The 14,538-nt window shown below is 47.2% G+C and overlaps 1 protein-coding gene across 1 annotated transcript in view; it reads right to left on the reverse strand.

Moving 5' to 3' along the window:
- Nucleotides 1-278: 278 nt before the first annotated feature.
- LOC119431448 (uncharacterized) overlaps nucleotides 279-14,538 on the reverse strand; it is a 56,185-nt gene continuing 41,925 nt past the window's right edge. The window contains exons 2-6 of the mRNA XM_049657351.1: nucleotides 6,965-7,115; nucleotides 6,105-6,351; nucleotides 4,380-4,563; nucleotides 2,241-2,358; nucleotides 279-1,228 (exon numbers count right to left, since the gene is read on the reverse strand). Of these exons, the coding sequence (XP_049513308.1) occupies nucleotides 831-1,228; nucleotides 2,241-2,358; nucleotides 4,380-4,563; nucleotides 6,105-6,351; nucleotides 6,965-7,115 (1,098 nt within the window). The 3' untranslated portion in view covers nucleotides 279-830. The remainder of the gene's footprint in view (nucleotides 1,229-2,240; nucleotides 2,359-4,379; nucleotides 4,564-6,104; nucleotides 6,352-6,964; nucleotides 7,116-14,538) is intronic.

Genomic DNA, 14,538 nt, shown 5'->3' on the forward strand with positions numbered 1-14,538 from the left:
TTAAGGTGTATTTCATTTTGCGTTTTATTAACAGCGATAAATCGCTCTCGACCAATCGCGACCGGCCTGCGTTTGTTATCTCCGACGTCACGAACATGTAGTGCGGGAAATTCGAAGGGGCGTCAGCACCTATCCTTCAGTTTTTCGCTATTTTCTTGCTTATTAAACATCTGTTCGCCGTAAGAATGGTACGACTGTGATTGTGATAGGATAATCTACCATTAAAGCTCAACTTCCGGTTTCTCTTTAGTGCCCCTTTCAAGGAGATCAGAGGAGCCTAAACCGACAGCTGGGTAGATATCTTCGCATTCTAATAAAACATGTTCCATCGTTTCCCTAGCTTTAGCGCAGCAAGCACATGCTTCTTCTTCATAGGTGTACTTCGCTTTATAACTACACATTCTAAGAGGGTATTGAGAGTGCCGGTATTCGCCGAGCACCACCACGTGGTCAAAACGGGCCCCACTGCGTTGCGGAGAAGCCAAAACTTCGCAGGCGATCGCAGGTGGCTTGACCAGCAAAACGGTTTGGTGACAGGCAGGCCGTGAGACGTGGTCCTATCCGTTTAGTAGCGTATTCGCGTCAGCATCTTCGCCAGGTCTATCGTTGCCGGAGTTTCTTATATATGCGTAATCACTATTTCTCCCTTCCGCAATCACTTACTGGCACCGTACCACTCGGTTATCAGTAAGATGAATCTGCAACTAAAAGAGGCCAGTGAATGGTTATCCAGCAGCACAAGACCAGTGAACAACAGAATTAACAACAGGATGAATCGTTAATGTCACAGAACACCATAAAGGACTTAGGTTGTCCGCATAAAGTCACTGTCAGGCTCGATCCGATTCTACGAGTGGCACCTTCTCGTCAGCGTCCTTGCCGTCATCGGGCTCATCGCCTGTAACCGACACTGTCGTCAGGCCGAGACGCTGGAAGCTGTCATGATGGCAGCGGTCCAAGCAGTCGGGCAGCGTGAAGCTCTTCTTCTCGTAAAGGTAGATGGCCAGCATCAGCACGCCGAACGAGACGAGGTAAACCGGCGTGACGCGGAACTGGTCCGGGAACAGGGCGGCCGAGGCGATCGCGTTGAGCAGGCTGGATGTGGCCGACAGGTGGTACTTGACCACGTTGTCGAGCCGCGTCACAACAAGCGCCACGCAGAGACCGTAGGCGGCGCTGAACACCACGGTGGCGACCAGGAAATTCCGCACGTGGCCAGTCAGCTCGTCTGTGCCAAGGAGAAAGCAATTGTGAAATCTGTGCACAAGTACTGCATGCTTGCGAAGCGAAAGGGCTCAGTCAAACAAGTGAACTTGTCGCTGGACATGTTGGTTGACACATAACGAGCGAGCAAACAGAAGCAAGAAGAACGGCAAGAGCAAGTTCAAGTCTATCGCAGGATGAAGTCATTACTAAGATATTTCCAATTACCCGGCCCTGCCCTGTGTCAGCTGTACTCGTCGTATGACTGCGAACTTCTATCACTCATCACAAGCGAGCAAGCAAAGCAGCAACAGCGCATTTACGTCTACTGCAGGACAAGTTTTAAGCTATCTCCAAAAGACCTTGAATTACCTGTCCTGCGCCAGCCAAAATTTCATGCGTCGCCTCCGCGATAGGGTGGAGCGACAGCTGCCTGATCTCGGAGGTGATATTTATGCCTGCTAACGTCATCACTCACTACTAGAGCAAACTCTGGCGCTAGTGCGTCTGGACTCTGCTACTATGGCGACGGCTCAGCAAGCATATAGGAATGATGGGTCGCACATGGATTTGCCGAAACTTCGTCCTTCTTACTTCAAAGGACTTTGTGATCCAGCAAATTTGCCATATTCATCAATATATTCCATTGTTAGTGCAACAATTCCCAATGATTGTGCGAATGCGTAACCTATTTGCCGTCATGCGTTTCGAAGAATACGATTTCTTGGAAACCTAAAAAGATAAAGCGTAATAAATAACGCTTCAAGAACGTTCGGAGCTACAAGCACGAAGATTACACAAATACACGCCCATCGGTCTTATGATAGCCGAGCGATCGCAGCGCCGTTTTTTCTCCAGTAATTTTTTGTAGGAAAACTGCCGTCCCGTCCACCGAAATCGGGCAGTGGGCGCACTGCCCGTTGTCGGTGGCCGTGCTGCAGCAGTTTACTAGAAAAGTGGTGGCCTCCAAGTTACGCGCACTGGGCAGGCATTACAAGAGGCTGTGCGAGAACACAGGGGCGCGGACTCTTTGTTACCTGTGCAGACGAGTTGCTCCGCGGAGAACAAGGCAGCCGCGCCGGAGATGAGGGCGGTGCCGAAGTAGATCTGGAACTGCTGCTCCCAGATTGTGCGACTGTCGTTCTTAAAGTAGTACTGCGATGGAACACGCAGAGATGGCACGTTGTCATGACACATAATGGAGCGAAGTAGTAGTAGCTAATGCATAACTATATATTTGTCATTAGCGTGCGCAGGATTGTATTACGTTGGTTTTAGAGGGGTTTAGGCGGGTTTTGGATGTGTGGTAGACGTATTTTGTGGAGGCGACAGCTACGAAAAGGTTTTTTTTATTTAAATTGCACAGAGGGAATAGGATAAACGGTTTCTATGTTCATGTGATCACAAATATAATCATATCTTGGTAACCTGCATAATGAGGCACATTCACGAGCGGTACCAGGCACTGTGTTAAAGGTATAGCAAAGTTAAGGCTCACGAACAGCCGATAACCGCTATCGAACCCACCGCAGTACAGACGGTAAAAATTAAACAAAAGCCCTCCGCTACGACGACTCTTATCCTGTGTGTTATTTTAATTGATAGGTTAAGCGAAATCACTCACTCAAACAAATCAGCAACTCTGAAAGTTATGGAGGTGTGTGGACTGATTTTGACTGACAGGCGGCTGTGGTGATCGAAGAAAATGTAGGTCGTGTGAATTTTCATTTATTGCAAGGTGCTACTGATCACCACGACAATGTCTGTCTGTCTGGTGTGGTCTGGTCTTGTTTTGTCTTGTCTTGTTTTGTCGTGTGTATCACGGACAGACAGACAATCTTATGGAAACGCATTGTGCAGAGAGGAAAAGGAATGCATAGAAAAGGAAGGGATGTTAACTGGAGGTATTTCTTTTGATTGCATGAGGGATGGTGTAATGTCACAGAGAAGTGGAGCACAGAGGAAGTAAGCGGCACACACAATCGAAGAACTTCACCAAAGTTTGTTATGTAGACTTGTAGACCTTACATACTTCAGCAGCACAGATATAGCCGTCTGCGTGAGGTTACTTAGGTAGCATTGGCCTAGAACTTTCTGATATGAGAGTGGACGATTCTCCAATCTATTAAGGACCGCGCACATCATTTGTCGCTCGGCACTATAGTGTGAGCAGACACAAAGAAATGTGTTGGAATGTGTCGTCGCAGCTGCATGTGTCGCGCGTGGAGCTGTCGGCAATTCCAATAAGGTAGACGTCAGCGAATGCGACGCCGAGCCACAAACGGTGGAACATGTTCTATCTGGTCGCGTCGTGTTATCCCAGCCAGCAGATGGCATTGTAGATCAAGGGACAATGAACGTAGACTAGACATGGCTAATTCTGCCTTGTGACGCCAACAGGCGTACAATGCGGATTTATGGGAGATCGAACGTAGTTCAGCTGCAGCGCGAGTTCGCGAAAGCGGAACAAAAAAAATTATCTAGATCCAACGCATATCTTGGAATCGTTGTGATGCAAAGCTCTCGTCAAGCGGTTAATCAAATGTTGTAGGACTTATCGTCTTCTGCAACGCTTGTTGCTGCATGTAGATTACGTGCCTTTAGCAAGACGTTGAGCCTCCACCACGCGGTCCACGTGATCCATGCGGCCGCCAGTTATGCACCCGGATCGGACCAGTTTTCCCTATCTTTAGGGCCGGCCCACCTTACTCGGCAAGAAGACTACCGAGCAGACGTGCCAAACCCAGGTAAAAATGCATTGATATATTACCTTTTATAACGGAAGTGTGCGATTGAAGGCGCGTATTGTTTGCAATGAGGATAATTACCGTTTGTTGCTTCACCGCATATAACGCCGTAGGGAATGGAACCGGCCACGGCGCGTTCTTAGGGCTAGTCTAGACGTACTACATATATAATCCGATTCGCTGCGCTATTCGGCATGAGAGCATCAGCAGTAGCACTCAGCAGAAGTCGCGGTCAGCAAAGTCCGGCAGGGGGCGCCATTCGCTTCAGATGCATCGACTACTCCCACTTGTAGGTCGGGTGGCTTTGCCGGTGCGGCCATTCCCCACTGATACCGCACGGTCGCGGAAACAATGGATTCGATCACGCTCCTGGCTGTGGCCGAAGAGTGCATGTGGCTCAACGTTTTGTGAAGTGCAAATGCGATATACCTCTGTATAGACAGCCGCCACAGTTGATAGCGACCCGCAGAGCAGTGCCAGGGCCAGGGCCGTGGCCACTGACGAGGAGCGCGCATGGCTGACCAGGGCGTCCGCCTGGCTGCCCACCACGGCCATCACGATGAGGGCGCCAGCAGTCCACTGCGCTCGGGTCACGTGTCTCCCGAACGGGTACCTGGAAACGGCATGGCGCAGGCAGGCAGCGCCATGTCCATTAGTAATCTGGCCATTAGGTCGCCGTTAAGTAGCACCATGGCCATTGGTAACCATGGTCATTAATTGGGTCGCCATTAGGTAATCATGACCATTAGAAATGAAAAACTGGTAATCTTATCACATAAAAACAGCTTTTTCAAATCGGTAATAGTTGGATTATGTAAATCTGTAGCAATGTCACTAAGATGATTTAATGTACGAGGAATGATCTTGGAGAAACTGTGTTTGCCATAACTGGTCCTTCGGCAAAAACTAATGGCCACATCGCCGTGTGTCAAACCTGTTCTTCTTCTTAGACAGGTTTAGATACCTATTATCAGATAAGCGTGTAACAGAGCAGATGGCCGGCGGTCTGTCAGGATAGCGATTGACCACCGCATAGGAACGTTTGGGGCAATGTCTGCACCACCGCCAATCCCCAACGGAGTTCCCTCATGAAACTTTGTTCAAGTAATATGAAAGAAACCTTGCCGAATACAAAACCTTACTGCCAATAGCAAAATAGCAGAAGCATTTTCCACCAAGTGTGTGAAAGTAAGGGTTTTGAAAAGGTATAATGCCAGGCTGAACCAATTTATTTTTGCTATTTAGTGAGCCTTTAAGACATGATGCCGCAAAGAAGACTTAAAGCGGTTCTAGCCTGTCGGAGTTCTAGTCTCCTTCTTCTAGTTTTTGCGCGCTTTTACGCTCAACCTGATAATTTTAGAGAACTTATTCCAGCGCCAACACGCCACAAATGCGAAAAAAATACCTTGAAATCTGTGGCGTTACATGGACGCGTCGGCACTGGGGTTTGGGCGCGAAATCTAAAAAGCGAATTTGGGCCTTCATAATTTCTCTGTAGTAGCAATGAAGCCTTTTCTACCGGGTGTGTGAAAGTAATAGGTTCTGAAAAGATATTATATCAGCCTGAACCAAAATGTTCTTGCCATTTTGTGTGCCTTAATTCAAACATGATGTCGCCAAGACGATTAACACCACTTAGCCCGTCGCCGCAGTTTCGCCATGCCCAACCGCCTCCGAAATTCGAAATGGACGCTTAAGGGAAAGTGTGGTTCTGAAGTTATCTGTAGTCATCCGACAAAAATATGTAAGCGTGTCACAACAGCAAGTTTCTATCCTAAGTGAACTCTACTACGGATTTTATGGGCTGCATCCATTCAGGTGCGAAAATTGCCGTCGTCATCTCTGAAAATACTGACCGTTTTACTGGCCGCAGTAAGATGCGAGACGACCAGCCTGGTAATTTAGAGTTTCTGCAGTGTGGAATTATGTGGACATCAAAATATTTTTTGTGGCACAAATTTCGCCCCGGTTTCACAAATTTGTGGACTCCGAGATCAGAGTTCACTAGTATCGCTTAAAAGTAGCAAGTGGTGTGAAAATGATTTTGGATGTTCAGACTTCACATGAATGTATTTAAGTTCGATTGACGTGCCTCGCAAGAGACCCTCCGAAAAATTCGGGCTGTAGAAAAAGCATGCATCGTCAGAGGCTCACTTGTAGACGAGCAGCGTGAGGAAGATCCGGCACTGGACAAACACGAGCCACACTGCGGGCGTGACGTAGTGCAGCGCGAAGAAGAATATGTTGTTCGTGAGCATGTAGATGAGCGAGGGCAGCAGGAACTTGAGTGATGGGCGCATGCGCAGAGAGCCGCTCGTGACCACGTGCACGACGGCCACTAGCACGCACTTGAGCACCTCGGTCAGCGCCACCACGAGCGACTGGTTCATCGGGTACGCACCTGCGTCACAAGAAGGCGCGAGGAAGCTTACAGACCCCCCTAACGGTCCCTCCGCCCTCCCCTTTCGCAACACCGTGGGTGCATGGCACTTTTTCTTGGTGTTTCGCAGGCTTTATTTCAGGCTTGGAACGAAACTTTCAAGTGGCATGCATTGAGCAACAGAAAGCTGGATCAGGAATTTTTCAGGGTGGTCTAGAATTTGGTCATTGACGTTTTTACTCCGAATATAACGTGTAGAAGTTGAATAATTAATATTAACTAATTATGTAGTTAGGTAAGTATAAAAATTGTCCGAATTGCTCTAAGGTGGCGGCAAAAAAATATATTACCTTGGTTGTGTCAGTTACGTGCTACTCGCGTAGTTTTAAATTTTGACACAAGTTACGTGGGACATCCAGTATATAAACTTTATGCAGCCACAAGGACAAGTCTGTAAGTAGCCAAAGCGGTCTACTAGAAGTCTATAGGCAAATTAGGCTGTGTACATTCGTTTCTATGAGAGCCGTAAGTCGTCCCCATCAGATATAGGACATATCTCCAAGACATCGCTTAGTCTATAGCACCGCTTCGCCAGACTTCTCGTTCAAGTTTTGCAGCGTTTATAAGGGCTTACCGTCGTTGTGGTAGCGAAGCGAGTAGCTGCAGACCATCTTGCTGACGTCCGTGAACGTCGAAGCGGCGAACAGCCCCAGCACGACGGGCAGCGACGTCCGCTCGCGGCGCTCGAGAGCCGACTTCGGCGAGGCGGTCTCCGCCTGCGGCAACTGCGCGTGAGAGAGAGAGAGAGAGAACGCTATAGTGAAGAGAGTGTAACCGGAAGAGAGGATCCGGTTAGCTACCCTACATATTGGGAACCAAACGCCAACAGACAAGGGACGAAGTAAGAAAGGACGAACACTAGGGCTATTCGCAACTAACAAACATTTATTAGATGAAAACAGTACATACGTATACATTCATCTTGCCACGGATTGTCTTCGAGATGAATGTATACCTTCTTGCCCAGGTTTCGGTTCTTTTGCCACTTTACACTTGGGGAGCTAGTAATGGAGGAATAATTTGTCGCAGTTTCACCCGAAAAGCGAAGCATCAATTGCGATAGCAAATTAGTAGAGAGCTATATGGAGTAAGGATAGTAGTTTTATCAGCTGTATAAACTTGGACATGCAGCAGCACCAGCAACGCGCAGAACTGTTGTCGACGCCGTCGGCGTTTTGCCCGCGTTCGCATCGAACGAGCGCGGCGTTAGTGACTGTTGCCGGTGCCTCTGGGGGTGGCTCGGAGGTTTTCGACGAGATCAGAATGGGACACTAGTCGAGCAGTGTCGGAAATCTTACCCACCTTCTCGCCTCGCAACGTTTTTTTATATAAAAAATCACAGCATATCCACGGGGTGAATGATGATGAGTGGGCGAAGCTCCGGAGGGAATCATCAGCTAAACGTCACAAACGCGTTAGAAACGTCCCTCTAGTAAGGGGGAGCTCTTACCAGCCATCCATGCTCCCACGGCCCTTTCGCGCTCCTCGACGAACTTGACTTGCCACCGCTTTGGGCAGCGCGTTCGAAACGTTGAAGGTAAGGCGGAGAGGCCACAGTTTACACCAGCTTCTCACGGGCCGTAACGCGCTAGTATGGTGAATGTTGGGTATGTAAAGCCGCGCGCTCGGAGCGAAAGGACACAACTTCGAATTTTTAAAGACGATAGTCTTAATTAAACTGCAACCGATTCCCACCCGGCCAAAGTTCCACTTGCTTACCGGGTAGCACGGCGCATCAAAAAGAACGCATATCCGCGTTTGTATTAGGAGGTGTGTTCTTTAATAGAAAATACTCCTCTAAAGACCCTAGTTTCTTAAGCGTTCGCTATGCCCCGTGAAAGCCCTCTGCGCGTCCCTCGCGCCCTTTCACTCGCACATACAGCGTCCGGAGCGCGGCGACGATTTCATCGCCGTTGACGTCATGCGGAACCTCACGGCGACGGCGACGACGACGCCGACGGCAGAAATCCGCTTTGGAGTGTCCATATAATTGCTATCGCAATAAAATGTCCGAGATCTCAAGTGATGCTAGTAACAAGGGCCACAGCACACAGTAGTGGAACATGCAAAACCATTTTGTTGGTCCCTCTTTCAGAGGAATTGGTCATAACAGGAAAGTGAAACGTGTATTCTAAGAAGCAAGGGCAGCTTTGTTGCACATGCACAAATATAAGTCAATAAATGTGCACAGTCTTCACGAGCAGAAAGACGCTCAAATGATACGCGATCTGGCTTAATGCTAGGTTCCCTCAATTGCAGCGAGTGTAGCGCTTAGTACAGCGAGCTGTAGCGAGTGGAGCGCTTATTCCGCTGGGAGCGTCGCAGGTCAAAACCAACCTGCAGTGCCAAACGCGCATAGTGAGACTCCTATGATCGAACTCTTTTTCGTATAGCTTCCGCAGCGTTACCTGCTAAGTATGAAACGGAGCATAGGGTCCTCAAGTCGCCGGTGTGTGGGTTCATCTATATGCGCCAACAAATGGCGAGCACAGTTTCGTCACTTTTTCGGGGAACACGCCGACGCGCGCGCTGCAAGAGAACCAGCAGCGACTCACCTCATCTGTGGCTTCCATGCCGAGTTCACACAAGAATTGATTCGATTTCCCTGTGGGCAGTGAAACACTGATGATGATGATGACGAACCTCTGTCAGGGCTCGTACCCACTGAGGGGCATAGGCCAAGAATCGGGCGGCAGGGGTAGCTCAAGAAAATTATTTGACAACGAGAAACGCAAAGTTAAAGAAAAAAAATTCGTCGGCCCTTCCACTCCGTGAAGAAGGATGACAAGCGAAGCTTGTCCTTTGTACAACTAACCCTCCCCTTTGCCATCAACTTTATGTTTACTGGAATGTGCCCTTGTTTTTCATGCTGCCTTAGAATCTCTTCATTCATTCATACTTGTGTCGATGTTCGTCGGAGCGCACCTTTCAGTAAAGTTTTGCTATCCATCCATCCATCACACTGGTGAGGGACAATTTGTTGTCGAACCACAAACGCTTACGTTCGATGTCTAGAGTTTCATCGGCGGCGTGGTTAGCAGCATACGCCCACCATTGCCGCTTGCGATTCTTCAAAATTATATCTGTCCGTCACGTGAGACAATGAATAGCTCATACCCCCTTAAGCAATGACTCATACCCCCCTAAACGCGGCCTCCCCATTACGACGACAGAAGTGAAATTCTACGCTGGAATGATGAGCGGCAACAGAGCCAGCTGTGGAAGAAGACGACGACGCTCGAGCTATTGCTGATGATGATAGTTCTCTGCGTACACGTACGCCACCGAAATCTGCACCTCATAACAAGCTTCCCTTGAAAATACCAAAGGAGATATTGGAATGAGTAGACTTGTATGCGAGCGAGCAGTTCGTCCAACTGAAGGGGGAATTTTAAAATGGGGTACAATCAAGGAGAGAATAAATACAATGTTAATTAAGAATTTGGAGAAACCAATTTCAGTGAAATGAATGCTGATCTGTTAGTTAGAATAATGCTACAATAATTAGCAGGGTAATCGTTTTGTTTCAGCTAAAAAGAAATCAAAACACTGCGCAACAAACGTTTCTGTGACTATAGCCTGGTCTGGAGGCCCGAAATGATAATATTACAGGCGCACCTTATCCTAATCCAATTTTGCAGAGTGAAGCTTGGAGTATTATCTTTCTCTGGTTTGAATATCGTCGGCATGATAAAAAGTAGTGGTCAGTTATTCAATTTCCTTACAATTGTGGCATAGAGGGGACATCGTCAGACCAGCTCTATGTAAATAAATCAATTGCGGTATGCGACAGCGTAATCTGGTGTATGCAATTTCCAACTGCCGAGAAGGACGGCACTGTTTATTCCAGCAGAAACCGAGATGCTGAAAGCCTGTTAATGGTATCGGCGATAATTTGTTTAAATCATTTTGTAAGCAAAATTTTCTGTATCCCGATGCAGTGGCGTAAGCTGCATCCGGTAAAACAGCAATCAAATGTCCACTTAAAGACGTTCTGGCTAATAAATCTGCCATTTCGTTTAAGTAAGAACCGCGGTGGCCAGGAACCCACAGCAAATTGATTCTTTGTAAAGTTGCAGGGACTAAATTTTGGAACGCACTTAAAGGGGTCGAGACACCAAATTTTGAGGCTATAAAAGCCTGCTGTAGGCTTCCTGTGTATGCAAGGACACTCAACTTGAAGTGTTGGACACAGCAGCCGTTTAAAATATATCTTAATTTGCTTCCAAAGAGTGCCTAAATGCTCGTTCTCGCGATCGAGACCCATCGCTAGCGCGATTGACACTGACGTCACTGTGTTGGAAGCGTAATGGAAGTTTTAGTGACGTCATACCGCGTTAGAGTGACGTAAAATGAGCGGTGACCCACAGCAACGGTCAAGCCTAGAGAGCCTCGAGTATAGAGCTGCATCGGACGCAGACGTAGAGTCGGAATCGGAGCTGCCGCAGCTAGCCATGACAACTATATTAAATTATTTACTGATACTATATGAATCTTCGAGCGTGTATCATGCTTCCTGGAGCAATAAGAAACGTTTGAAACAAAGAACGCGCAAACCACAAATTTGTTGTCTCAACCCCTTTAAGATAGCTGTATTCGTTGCATGTGGAAAGCGACGCACATATCGACAGAGAATCTGTAACTATGACAGCTGACGACTGATTCGCGGAAAGTATGCGCAGCGCTAGAAAAAAAATCGCCTATAATTCTGCTATGAAAATAGGCGTGTAATCCGGAAGGCGTGCCACACAGGCACATAAAATGACATTAATTTGCTAATGTCGATGGTGGCTTCTACGGGTACGGCTTGCGTTTAGGGTACGAGCGTAATGGACGTTACACACATGGACAAACCTAATGCCATTTGCCTTAATGTCATTCGTTATCTAATGCGTTCGCCTGAACTCATTTGACTGAGAAATGCGTATCGTCGACTCCATAGCTTGTGCAGTGCAGTATAAGTGAAGTATTTGAAACAGTCTCTACCACGTAAAAAATAACTTCGACATAACTTTCAACAATAACGCTCCTGCAAGGAGTTGTACTTGGAATAGCCGAAGTTGCTATGGTCGGTTGCAACGTTGCAAATGACAGCAACAGACTCGAGCTACCGGCAACGGTACTATAGTATGCTTGCTTTTATGATTCACTATTCATGAAGGCGCGAAGTAAACTTGTAAATGCATATTAATTTTTTGTTTACTACCTTAAAATTGCTAACTTCAGAAGCTGCTGTCATCGGCATCACCACACCCAAATGTCATTAAATTTGGACGTGTGGCAGCTCCGCTGGAAAGTAAAAAAAAATGTCGTTAGCGAAATAAGGCACTAACGAACGAATGTCATTTTTTTGTGTCATTTTTGTGTCATTCTTGCCTCATTTTTGCTTAGGCCAGCCTTCTCGTTTCACAGTGAAGCACCAGTCGCTATTATATTGCTTGCTTCCATGTGAGAAAGGTAATTTCAGGCTTGCTTGTTTGCTTCCTATATTATGGCGCGGACCCACCACGGAGGATTGGCCAAGAAACCGGTGACGTCGCAAGGCGTATCCACTTGGAACGAATTCTCAGGACTGAACCAGCTTCTAGATATTAATTTTCAAAGTGTCCGACGAAATGCACGGGCGTTCCAGTTAACTTTGTGCTTCAATGCATAAAACAGCGCTTTCCTAAAAAAAAATTAACTGGAACGCCCATGCATTACGTCGGACACTTTGAAAATTAATATCTCGAAACTGGTTCAGTCCTGAGAATTCGTTCCAAGTGGATACGCCTTGCAACCTCAGCGGCTATAATTCGTAACATGAAAGATGTGCCGTAAAATAATTAATTCGAAAGTTAATTAGCGTAATTATGTTAATTATTCAATTAGGCGTTTTGATTTATCATGGAAGTAATGGCCGCCTCATCGAGTAGTTTAGATCAAGCATTATAATTGTGCTATCTGCCACAGGCAACTTTTTAAAATTTGGTGCAGCTAAAATGAAACATCCTGTATAGTATACTTGGTCGTACTGTATTGTCACGTTTCCTGCTGAGCTGCTATGTGAATACACTGCTCTGAGCGGAACGGGCAAATAAACGTCAGCCTAACGTTATATCTTTGGATGAATCTGGAAAAGAAAAAGGAAAAAAAAATATCACCAGCCCTTCCCCTGTCGAGAAAATGTTGGTAAGCGAAGCTTTTCGTGTGTGTATCTGACCTTCCTAGTGATTTTCTTTCTTTCTCTATCTCTTTCTTTCTCTGTCTTTCCTTCTCTCTCTTTTTGTCCCTGGTATGTGCCGTTGAGCTTGGACCCTTTCTGCACTACCACCAGGATCGGCCCACTTTTCAGCGTGACGCCACCACCACCGCCGACACTTGTGAGCCTGTAAAGCTTCGCTTAAAATGGAGTTTCGATCGCCGTTTTCAAACGAAGCGTTTCTCAACACATTCGGATTGACTGGCGTAAACTGTTGCGTGCATCGCTTTTGTGAAAGTGGTAATTGGGCGTGTCTCATTTTCACTGTGCTCAGCTCTAGCGTTACGGTCGTAACTGTAATTAAAGCGGATTACTCGCCGCGGTAACTCAATGGCTATGACTTGTGCACTATGTCGCTAATTCGATCCCGGCCGCGCCGGCCGCATTTCGATGCGCTCGAAATGCAATAACTCTCGTGTATTTATAAATGTAAAGGTGCACGTTAAAGAACACCAAAAGTTCGCTGTCTCGGACCCCTTCTATACCCTGTTTTACGATCTCGCATTACGTCGAATATGAGTTCCTAAAGCCGAATGGCACGAATGAAAGAGGCAATGAAGCCAGTTAGAGCTTAGGAGAGCGTGAATATTATGTTTGTTTGAAATAGTAGAAATAGTAATTGCGAGAGAGAAATGAAAGAGGACGAGAAGAACTTGCCGCAGGTGGGCGTCGAACCCACACCCTTCCGCATTACGCGTGTGCGGTGCTTTAGCAATTAAGCAGTGGCCACCCGTCCATGTTCTCGGGTATCGAGATGCGTGTACGAGATTAGCCCCGACAGTGCTATAGAGCCAGTGCCACATGCAGCCTTAGTTCATGAATGGGCGCTTAGTTAATGAATCCACTTGTCACGTGTTTCGTCGTGAAACAAAGCAGTTGTTAGCAGCGTTTTTTTCGCTCATGTTTCGTTTTCCGGTTGTATACATCTCACTAATACTGTGCAGCGCTGTTCCCCAACAATGCTTTTACAACTATAGCGCACACACGAAAGCCTGAATTCAGCCAGAGCTATAGCAAGTGTTGCGAAACGGATTTGGAATGTTCTGTCTTCCCAACAAAGTATTTCAAGTTCAGTCGAAATAAAATCACCTCCCCCACACTCCAAGTAAATAAAAAAAAAAATTGATGAGTTTGGTGGCTGCATCAGCGACAGGAAGAAAGAAAGAAAAAAAAAAAAGGTGTAATTCGCCGCATAGCTATTCTTTCCAGCGCTACGCGATGTTTAGGAAGGACTGTGTCCTCTGGGCACTTGCCTCTGTGGCTTGTAGTCCTCGTAGCATGTCATCCCATATACTGCGGTGTTTTTCTTTAATCCTCGGGAAACACGTATACTAGACGTTCAAGCGAAATCTGGCCGCACGCAGAAGACGAGCAGGCTCACGTATCGCATACTGGCGTTGTGTCGCCTCCCGCGAGCCGTGCTGCCGAGTCGTCGGTTTGCGTTCACAGGTCGAACGCGTTTGGCTGACACACGGTCGTCCGGTCGTGACAGTCGTTGCTGCGCGCGCTCGGCTCGCAGCGCGCATTGTGTGCGACCGTGGCTCTTGCTTGTTTCGATTTTGTGGTTATTTTTTTGTTTTGCGTCTTTGTGGTAATTCTATACCTTTCGTCGCGCGCCCGGACGATAGTGCAATAACGGAAACCGGCGCCGTTGCCGCCTGTTGAGGGTATTTGGTGACGAGGGAATGTATGTTGTGACGGGCGCGTTCTGTTTCGATTGACGCCCAGCGCTCGATGTGTCGTCGGCTTTGCATATAGTTTGTTTTGTTTTCTTTTTTTGTTTGTTTGAATTTGTTCCGTTCATTCTACTCTGCTTCTCGCGGCGCGACGACCGCGTAGTGACTAAAGTCCCTATATAAGAAAAGTACCGCCATCCTTAGATAAACGCCGCTTCTCTCTCTCCTCTA

This window comes from Dermacentor silvarum, chromosome 10 (assembly GCF_013339745.2).
Source record: "Dermacentor silvarum isolate Dsil-2018 chromosome 10, BIME_Dsil_1.4, whole genome shotgun sequence".
Lineage (NCBI taxonomy): Eukaryota > Metazoa > Arthropoda > Arachnida > Ixodida > Ixodidae > Dermacentor > Dermacentor silvarum.